Source organism: Hypomesus transpacificus, chromosome 18 (genome assembly GCF_021917145.1).
Source record: "Hypomesus transpacificus isolate Combined female chromosome 18, fHypTra1, whole genome shotgun sequence".
Classification (NCBI taxonomy): Eukaryota; Metazoa; Chordata; class Actinopteri; order Osmeriformes; family Osmeridae; genus Hypomesus; species Hypomesus transpacificus.
Window position 1 is genome coordinate 8,596,486 of NC_061077.1, and position 9,977 is coordinate 8,606,462.

A 9,977-nucleotide genomic window follows, 5' to 3' on the forward strand; every position below is an offset into this window, starting at 1 on the left:
GTTTGACTTCAGTGTTGTAAACAGTGATTGTGTTATAATTCCTGTGTTTTAGTGGGTACTTGGGACAAGTACAGCTTAACCATTGTCATTGTCCCATGCTGGCTTGTATGGAAAAGGCCTTCCTATGTTTCTTCAATGGTTTTAAGGTTCTTACAGGAATATTGATATTAGTGTCTATATGTTTAATAAAAGTAGTATACCCTCTCACCTACATACAATAAATCCCTGCTTTCTTGTTGAAGTGTTGACTCTCAGAGAAGGTTTTGGATTCCTATATTCACAGGATAGGGGGAAAATAGTACTTTAAAGAGAATCTTTGTGAGGGCTGTGTTAATGTGATACGTTCCAGATATCAAGTGTTGTATTTAAGTGACAGTAGTGTTATGGTTTGTCTCGGGGTATGGTGAGTGTCTTGAGTAGTGAAATTACTTCTCTCTGCCATGCCAGTAGAATTTTAAGATGCTGCACGAGAAGTTCACCCATTTTTTAAATATATATACCATATACTGTAAAGATTGTCTAGGATTAATGTAATAGAAAACAAAACACGCGTTGTTCAACATCAATTTGTATGTAGTATGAAACATGGACAAACTACCATAAATATTGAACATTTGTTTTGTGAATACAAAAAATATAGAAACATATTAGATTCTTGTAATTATTTTCGTTTTATTTCCATTTTCACATATTTTGTTTAGTGCCTCAACAATGGATTTACGCTGTATCTTTAATTTGTGTAGTCAAACAATAGTGCCTTTAGGCTATCTTCAGCAATAATGAGTGCCAATGCACACAAACAGACAGAGGCTCAGATGAGCACACAATTAGCTGGCAGATACTGTGGGTATGTCTCTTCACAGAATCTGTTTTAGAATCTGTGGAGCTGACACAGATGGTAGCCCATTTAAGTCTAATATGTTTAAAAGATGATGGTGGTCCCACTTAGAAAGACCATATAAGCAGAGTAGTTCACCAAATAAATAGTGTGGTGACACAGTCATTTGTGGAGTTGGAGTAAATCATATGTTGTGCACACCCATAGCCTAATACATTTTCTGGTCCAGTTTCTTGGCCCCAGTTTTTTCCTACTTAATACACACAATGGGTTTACAATTGATCTATTTGACCATTAGTCTACTATGATGTCACCAGAGCCACATAAGTAACACTCAAACACATCTCAAGACTCTAGAAGTTCCATCTGAAAAGTCAGTTGGGTAGTGCAAATTCCTTGGGAATGCATCTCAAGCTAGGAAGCAAGTAAATAAACAAGCTTGTTTAGTCAGTATAGGTAAAGTCTGGTGTCTTCTGGATATGATGTGATTCAACTGTTGCTCCAAAGAGCCACAGAGGGGCTGCCCGTTTGTTTGAGAGACATAAGTTCAATTGTTGTTCCTGTACCTCATCCATCACCCTGATGACAGAGCCGCAAGGAGGGAGAGTGAATGAAACCTAAAGAGGCTTTGGAGGAGATTGAGAGTTTTTATTACTTGTGAGGTGTTCCTGGGCTGAAAGGAAGAATAGTAGAATATTATAATATAGCAGCAGAATACAGTATAGTGAATGTGCCTTGAATTTGATTTGTTCAGAACATGGGACAAAGATCTCCGGCGAGTATTTAAACTTACAAGCAGTAAAAAAAAATTGCAAGGCAATGGCACTTGTTGTTTTCATGGAAACCAGGCAGAATTGCAATGTAATGTACATAAACTGAACGAAGAAAAAGAAACCCGATGTCGTCAATAATACCAGTGTGACTGCGCAGTTTACTGAAATATCCATACTGTACACATTCATTCAGTCCTTTGACAATACAATTTCAACCATCCAATTTCAAAGTCCTACTTTCAAATCAAGACCCATTCAGGCCTTAGTAATACGTCGGAAGGGATACAATCCTGATTTGACTTCTGCAGTAGTTCTCTTGCCAAATGTGAGCTCTGTCTTTACTGACTACAGTCTATTTTCTACTTCAGGTATCTTGGTAACAGTGCAGGCATGCTGTCATATAGGATCTGTTTCATCTTGCTGATGTGCAATGGAAAAATAAGAGAGCTAACATTGTGCCCGAGTACCGGTGTGTTTGGATCAAAGTGAGAAGATTTGAGCTCAAAAGTGGGAGTGTGAAACACTGAGTTTCCTGCCATGGCTCTGTCCTAAATGAGCAGTTGGTTTTGGACTTGGATGCCAAATACTCATTATGAGCCATTCAACACTGTGGTGCAAAATTACTTACTTTGTGCATTAAAGTTTATGATCCATTTTCAGTTAATTATCCCAATGACAGGTGAGTCGTAGGACACAGGCCATGAATAAGTCTACATTTTGCATTAAGGAAAGCCATATGCCAGAAAGGACCGAAGAAGATGTACATTATCATTTTGTTTTCTGTCTGTGCCTGAGGAAGTGCTGCTTCAAGCGCTTTGTAGTTTAAACTCTGCTGGCAAAGATAAACGTGAACATAGAAGGAAAACAAGTTTTAATTACTCCCTGGTTGGAACATATAAAGAACTGAATTGTTCCCTGCTTCAAGACAAAGACTTTGCCTCTTTTCATGGTATTGTGCCTGCAGAGGCAGAGTCTTAGAAACTGTGATGCAAGACCTTAGATGGCTTTGAAATCAGCATGAGACTTATGAGACTTCCAGTCATGTAATTGTAGCTGTACTGTGACTGTGTGTAGACCTAAGTGTCCATTTATCCAACAGAGGAAGAAATATCCGGGCTCATAACTTATGTAGGGTATATTCTATTCTATTTTCCCCAACACATGCCACTTACCCTAATAGAACACATTTTACTTCACAGATGTACTGTACTATGTTTAGTACAGCTACTTTAGGACACAGTAATTCAGTTTTGTATGGGATGTTGATACCGTTTACATATTCTTCTTTCATATTTTATGGTTTAGTGTTGTGATAATACGAGATCACTACATTAAAGGTTTTTGTAATGAAATTGTTGTTTTTGTTTTCTTGTCCAAAGGCTGTGTGGTGACTGTGTCTGGTCAGATGACGTTCACCAGCAACAAGTCCATGGAGATTGAGGTATTTGTGGATGCTGATCCTCTGATCGAGACGGATGAGGGGAAGTATCGCGCTGTCACAGCCTTCTTCACTTACATCTCCCTGGACAAGGAGGGCAAGCCTTTACCCGTTCCCCCACTCAAGGTACGTCACCATGCCACTTAAATGTTGCTCCCGCCTGCAAGACTAGGTATCTCAGGCCTTCTGCATTGTCAGCTCTTGAAACAGCCCTTCATAAACCTGCTTTCTACTTGACGAAACACACTTACTGACACTCTCTCCACCTCTCTCCACATTTGTGTTCTTCCTAGTGTCTGTTGCCTCTATAGCAGCAAACTGCTAGTGTAGCAGAGTTAATGATTTCACCAGTACCCCTTCATTTTGGAAAGACCTCCATTTTGGAGAAAGATATCCAGTTAAGACACTCTTAAAACAGCACAGACACTGCGCCCCATGCTGCAGCTCTGTATTTGAACCTCTAACAGCAGCATTATCCCTATTTCCATTTCAGACAAACCTTGCTTATATAACCATTGTTTTTAGTCTCTGCATTGATCACCTCAGTTTCTCTTTCCAACACTGATTACAAGTGCTTGAATGAAGTGAATGAAGGTTATGGGAATTTTTTGCATTTCTTTCTCTGCCAAGTTGAGAAATGCTTGCGAAAAAATATATAAAATATAAGAACACCTTTTAGAAATGTCTGTGTTTAATAATGAATGTTTCACTATAAATGGAAACTCAAATGGGGCTAAGTCTGCCAGTACTGGAATGTTGTGTACCATGGTAGAGAATAAAGAATCATGCATGGGTGTGTGCCTGTGTTTTTGTGTTTTTCCGGGCATGCATGAATGGGTTTGTGTCAGTGTGTATCTCTATGTGCGTATTTACACGTGTATGTGTGTGTGTGGAATAATGCTCAATCAAGGCTATTTAGGGCATGACTATGTACTATGGGGTTGAGGAAGGCATGGAGTGTATAAAGGAGGGAGAGCCCATACACACCATTGATCTGTACATTTCTATTCATAACAGTTAGTCCCTCAGAGCCATGTAAGCAGGCGTCACATGCAGGATAAAAGGTGTAACATGTCACTCCAATCAGCACTGATTAAAACAGGTGCTTACATTTGATTTTGGTTTGGAAAAAGTGTCTCATCCAAGCTTTGCATTTGCACATGAAAATTCCCATGAAATATTTCAACTATTGGCATAAAATGGACATATAGATTGAAAAGATAAGTCAAATTTCGAAAGCTTATTGTCTTAGGAGGCTGTTTGTGTTTGAGTGTTTGCATTTTCCTCTGATTACTGAGCCATGTACAATTTAAGTAGGAAGACTGAACATTCATCACAATAATAACATCAAGTTTTCAAAATAACATTTGCTAGGGGTTTCTGTACTCTAAAAATAGCATTAAAAGTGCATGCACAAACGTAAAAATCCCCTCCGTAATGGGTCTTGTCATATTGTGACCAATTACACTCATGTTCTTCCCTAAAAATAGCCTATCGACAGGACTGTGCCTTCTATTTTTTGACCTCAGGTGCTTTTTTTCTCTCTCAAGTGAAAAATCTCTCATCTATTTTTAGACATTCCCATTTTAGCTCAGCGAAGGGGTGTGTGTGTGTGAGTGTGGGGGGGGGGGGGGAGAGGGGACAGCACAGGCGAGGGAAGAAGGGGGGGATTGAGGATGGGCTGGCAGTGACTGCAATGTACTGTGGATGCAGCAGAGGAGGGGGGATGGGCGGGACAATCTGCCTCTTAGAAGCAGTACCCTTGAACATGATCATGGCTATGATCATGTATATGCAAGGATGACTGTGCCAGGGAAGACTGAAAATATCTGAAAAGTTCTCTGTGTGGGTCTTGCCTGTCTCCACCTGAATGTGTATCATCTTGCGATGCCAGAAGTATGTGGCATTACATTAGCTTTTGATGAGTGAAGAAGGAATACTTAAATGAGGAATTGACAGGAAGAAATAAAATGTAAAGTAAGAGCAAGAAAGGTAACTGACAGATTTTTTATCCTTAAGCAGCCCCTCTACCTGTCAACTTTTCTCATTTTCATCTCAATCCCTTTCTCTATCCATCCCTGTGTCTCTCTTCTCCCTCCCTCCATCCCTCCCTTTTGCTTTAGAGTTGGCAGAGCCTCAGCTGGACCCCTTTGAAATGAAAACAAGCTGGGTTGTCATGGCAACCCCCAGTAGTCCACATGAAGCGTGTGTTTATTTTTAGATGCCTCCCATTGAAGATGATCAGCAATGGGTTAATGTGCTTGTGTTGGGGTTGGAGCTGTGCCTGTTATTCTCTCAGTAACTAAGTCCACTGAGTGTAGTACATGTACTTCTCTTATTTTCATGGGGTGACACAAAATGCACGGTTTATTCCCATTTATGTGATTGTGGATTTATCAGTAAGTCTTAAAACAATATTTTATCTTAATTTTACATCAATAATAATTAGCAGATTTATTTGGGCTGGCTGGAGTTGTTTGACAACTAACCCTTTGTGCTTTGGCAAATGTCATGCTTTCTCACACAAGCATACATTGAATAACTCAATTGACCAAACACACGCATTCAGAGACACATTGAGGACATGGTCCAACCTGCAGATGGCTATTATTTGTCCCTTACCGGTTACTTACTGCTTAGTGCCACTGTTGAGAAGGTGGCATTTGGCACTGTCACTGATGCCTGTGCCCACTCCAATAAGAGGCTATGCCAACGTAGCGGAGCCCCTCTGGCATTTCTGTGGCTCCCTCTGAGCAGGCCCTCCCCACACGCTGTGTCACTGGGCCAAGATTATGCCATTCTACCCGCTACCCTTTCTGTCTCCAGTGTCCTCTCATCTTCTCTCTGACACACAGGAGAACAGCCAGGGGTTTCTCCTGAACATTTTCCCCAGCGGACCAGACCACAATCACTGAAAGACAAACTCATTATCTTAACAGTTTAATAATTTTACATTGAATAGTCTAATAACAATGCCACCCAGCTCTTTCACTCTGTCCTCTCTCTCTCTTTCTCTCTCTCTCTCTCTCTCTCTGTCTGTCTGTCTGTCTGTCTGTCTCTCTCTCTCTCTCTCTCTCTCTCTCTCTCTCTCTCTCTCTCTCTCTCTCTCTCTCTCTCTCTCTCTCTGAGTGCATACTGTATTCTTGAGTAACCTCATAATAATATACTGTAGCATTATAAAGAGCCTGTGGAGTCCCACTCTGGGCCGTTGTAATAGCCCAATGACTAGAGGCCTATAGAGCCATTATGAATTCAACAAGGCCATTTTGGGTCTGACACTTGAAGCCATGACTGTGCTCTTCATTACCTTGAAATGCATCTGGAGGAACATAAAGGCTACATCTGATTTGTCAAGTGATTTTATCAAACCTTATGTAAGAATGCAATTAACTTTGTCAGACAAAACTGGGGGAGTGGTTACATGATGATTTTGAAACCTGTAGGCTTGTCTTTGTGAGCCGTGTTTGCCATAACAGTTTTCAGTGCTTATTGAACAGAGCGTATTGATCAGCTGTGGTCATTTGGAGGGAGAGATGGGAAAGGTCCTCAGTATTCCAGCACTGGTAAAATGGATGTGCATGACTGAAGCTACATACAGAGATAGCATGGGTGCAATGAGGCTATTTGAGACTTCATATCCACTCAGCAGCTGCAGTATGTGAGAAATTGACAAACTAACCTACAGTGCTCAAATAGTACAGCATGTAATATTTCTATTTCTATACTAGATCATAGTCTACTGGGTATTAGGAAAATGTTCTGCTTGTAGTAGCACAAAAAGAGCCTCAGTGAATCCACTTTCATAGTTGAGGCCCAGATAAATGACTATTTCCCATGTCGCAAACAGTTACATCTATATGTGCCAGGATCACCGCTTCGAGATGAGAAACACGAGCAAGAGGTTACCATGGAACAAAGGGGTTACCGTGGAAATAGCAATGACGTACTGACATCAAAAGAACAATTAGCCAACAGTGGCGTGTCTCATTTGGTTATACAAAGAAAACATATGCACACAAACCACAACAGTCATGTGCCTACATCCACAGCCCCATAAACAGACATAAACAGATCCACAAACACACACACACAGAAACATTTGATTATGGTCTACTCCATTTGGTCCATTCCTATGATTATCATTTACATAAGAAAACAGTGGACAGACACATTACACACAGTTTGGACATACCATTTGTCATCAGCAGTAGTCAGATATATATTTTAATTGGCTGTCCCATCAGACAAAGATGCCACATTATTACTGTAACGAGCACAGCTCAAAGAAGTGTGTATGTAATTAAGGATCGGAAACCCCCTGAGTGGCTCAAGAGAGAGAAGGAAGAAGTGAGTTATAGGTACCCTTCTATGCACTCCAACAAAAATCTTTCTGAAGTATTGAGGAATGTGTCATTCCAGGGTGGAGTGTGTTTGTGTGTTGAATTGTGGTGCTATCTCTACAGTACCTGGGAGAGAGAGTTACCTGTGTATTGAGTGTGCAATAAATGTATGTATGAAAAAGGTTAGAAGGTTATAGTCTTAGGTCAGAGATCCTGTAGATATTATTTTGTCTATAAAGATTCTCCTCAATTTATTATTGTATTATTTTATATTCTATCAAAAATGGCAATTTATATTATGCAAAAATGTATTCTGTATTGCTTTGAATCCCTACCGAATCAGTTTGGCTGTGTTTTCTCTTGAGTATGTAGCCTCTGCCCTTTGATTAACTCAGTTTGTTCAAGACAAGAACTGTTTGTTATCCTCTGCTCCTCTCCACTCAAAACACACAACACACACACACACACACACACACACACACACACACACACACACACACTGAGCTGCCACAGGACAGCTAGTCAACCAGAACAGGGTTTCTTCAAAGTGTCATACAATGGAAGGAAAATCAGATGAGACATTGACAAATATTCATTTCTGCTCTAAAACAGACAAATGGTTGAAAATGGAGAGGCATGTACCCATTTAGCAGACCGCAGTTTCATTTGTATCCCTTTTCTACATGGGTTCCATTATACCTGTGTATCTTAATTGAGGACTTGTACTTTTTATTTGGTCAAGTTGTTTTTGTGTTTTTGTTTGAAAGACTATGACGTCAACAGTTCCTGTTTTCAACATCTCTCCACTTGTTCAGACCCTTTCAACCACTTAAAATGCTTTTATCATTGAAGCCTGGGATTGCACACAGTCATTTTTGCTAATCTTTCCACTGCTTACTCTTTACTTATTAGGGAACAAAAAACATAGATGCAGTCAAAGGTCCTTAGTCCTTGAAAGAATGTGAACAGTGTAATAACATTATTGGTCGACTGGTGAGATGAGGACAAGAACCAAATACACAGAAACATAATGGAAAATGATGTACAGTAAGACATTAGGCTAACGTCAGTGGACAGTTGATGAAGCTACAATGATGGATTCAATCTTGAATAGGACCATATACAAAATTCCCTTACCGGTTGTAAATTGTTAAAGATAAAAGCATGAATAAAATGGCACTACGATTGTAGAACTATAAAGTTTACATAAGTGATAATGCCAGACGCGTCGTCCATTATCATAAAATAATGGATGCTCCGCAGTGCGTCAGACTTGTTTCAATAAGTTGTAAATGGAGGCTTTGACTGCATCCATGTTGATATGATTACTTATTTAGACACAGGCTCACAATTCACTTTATTCCACCTGGACTTCCCTGCACACATATTCTATACATGCATAGTCATGTATCTCATATTCCATATACCATCTATGAATCAGTTTATCATTTTCAATCATCTGTCATAACTTCTCTGTTTGACATAGATAAAGCGTGTCATGCCTGTGACAACTCAGCTCTGTCCTTGAATAGCATACTGTGTCCAATATGTTCAAGAAACTCCCTATACTGCACACATTGATCAGGACCGTTGTTGTTGATAAAAGAACACATCTGGAAACGTACTCAATTAATCATCTGCACTGTAGTTCTACAGATGAATCATTTTCCCATGTGTGAGAGAGAGACACTGTAGTGCCAATGTAAGTGATAAAGCAGGCTTTAGGCACTACCATAAAAGTGTGTGTTGACATTGACACTCCAACAACGTTACTGTGTAAGTCATGAGGTTGCCAGGCAGTTTAATTAACACTGTGCTGGCAGTAAAAAGTTATCCCTCAACACAGCCAAGCAGAGCTGTAGACAGAGGTGGGAGACAACCGTATAAGAAATCATTGTGACATGGTTTGTGTGTGTGTGTGTGTGTAAAAATATTTGTAGCTGACAATCACGCTTAAGATATTTGCCAATGGTTTGATGAATGTGAGTTTTGCTAGGAATAGAAAACCATTCAATTAAAAAGTAGTACAGGGAAATGTGTGGAAAGTTCAAATTTGTGTTCATTGAAAGATGAATCCCTAAGGGTGTACATGTGATATGGATTGTGTACCCTTTTCTCTTCGCAGCTTGAAGGGGAGGAAGAGCAGAAGAGGTTTGAGGAAGGGAAAGAACGGTATCTTCAGAACAAGACAAAGAGACTGGCAGGCATAGAGAGAAAACAATGACATCACTCTCCACCATGCTAGAAACCCCAGGAACACAGTAGCACCTTGCCATTGCGTTCCTGTCTTAAATAGCAAACCAAGAGAAAAACGTGTGACTTGGAAAAAAGATGAGCTGCTTCTTTTAACTTTAGTTTCAGTGCGTGCAACACACCAAAGTGTCTATACTGTAACTGTATATGAAGGGAAAGTATGAAGTATTATTTTATCCACTAAATATTTATTTTTAAGAAGGCTAAACATGCATATCTGTGTAAAACGTTCTGTATGTGTGTCAGAAGATAACAAATAAATATATGTGAGTAAAACAATATTCTACAAACAATCATTTCTTGCCTTATGACCTTGGTGTGTTCTCTGATGTCAT

General features: G+C 39.8%; 1 protein-coding gene across 4 annotated transcripts in view; it reads left to right on the forward strand.

Annotated features, from left to right (window-relative positions):
* acot7 (acyl-CoA thioesterase 7) overlaps window positions 1-9,712 on the forward strand; it is a 31,058-nt gene extending 21,346 nt beyond the window's left edge. For all 4 annotated transcript variants that reach the window (XM_047041144.1, XM_047041145.1, XM_047041142.1 and 1 more), the window contains 2 exons: window positions 2,991-3,175; window positions 9,515-9,712. In XM_047041144.1, the coding sequence (XP_046897100.1) occupies window positions 2,991-3,175; window positions 9,515-9,613 (284 nt within the window). In that variant the 3' untranslated portion in view covers window positions 9,614-9,712. The remainder of the gene's footprint in view (window positions 1-2,990; window positions 3,176-9,514) is intronic.
* Window positions 9,713-9,977: the final 265 nt, after the last annotated feature.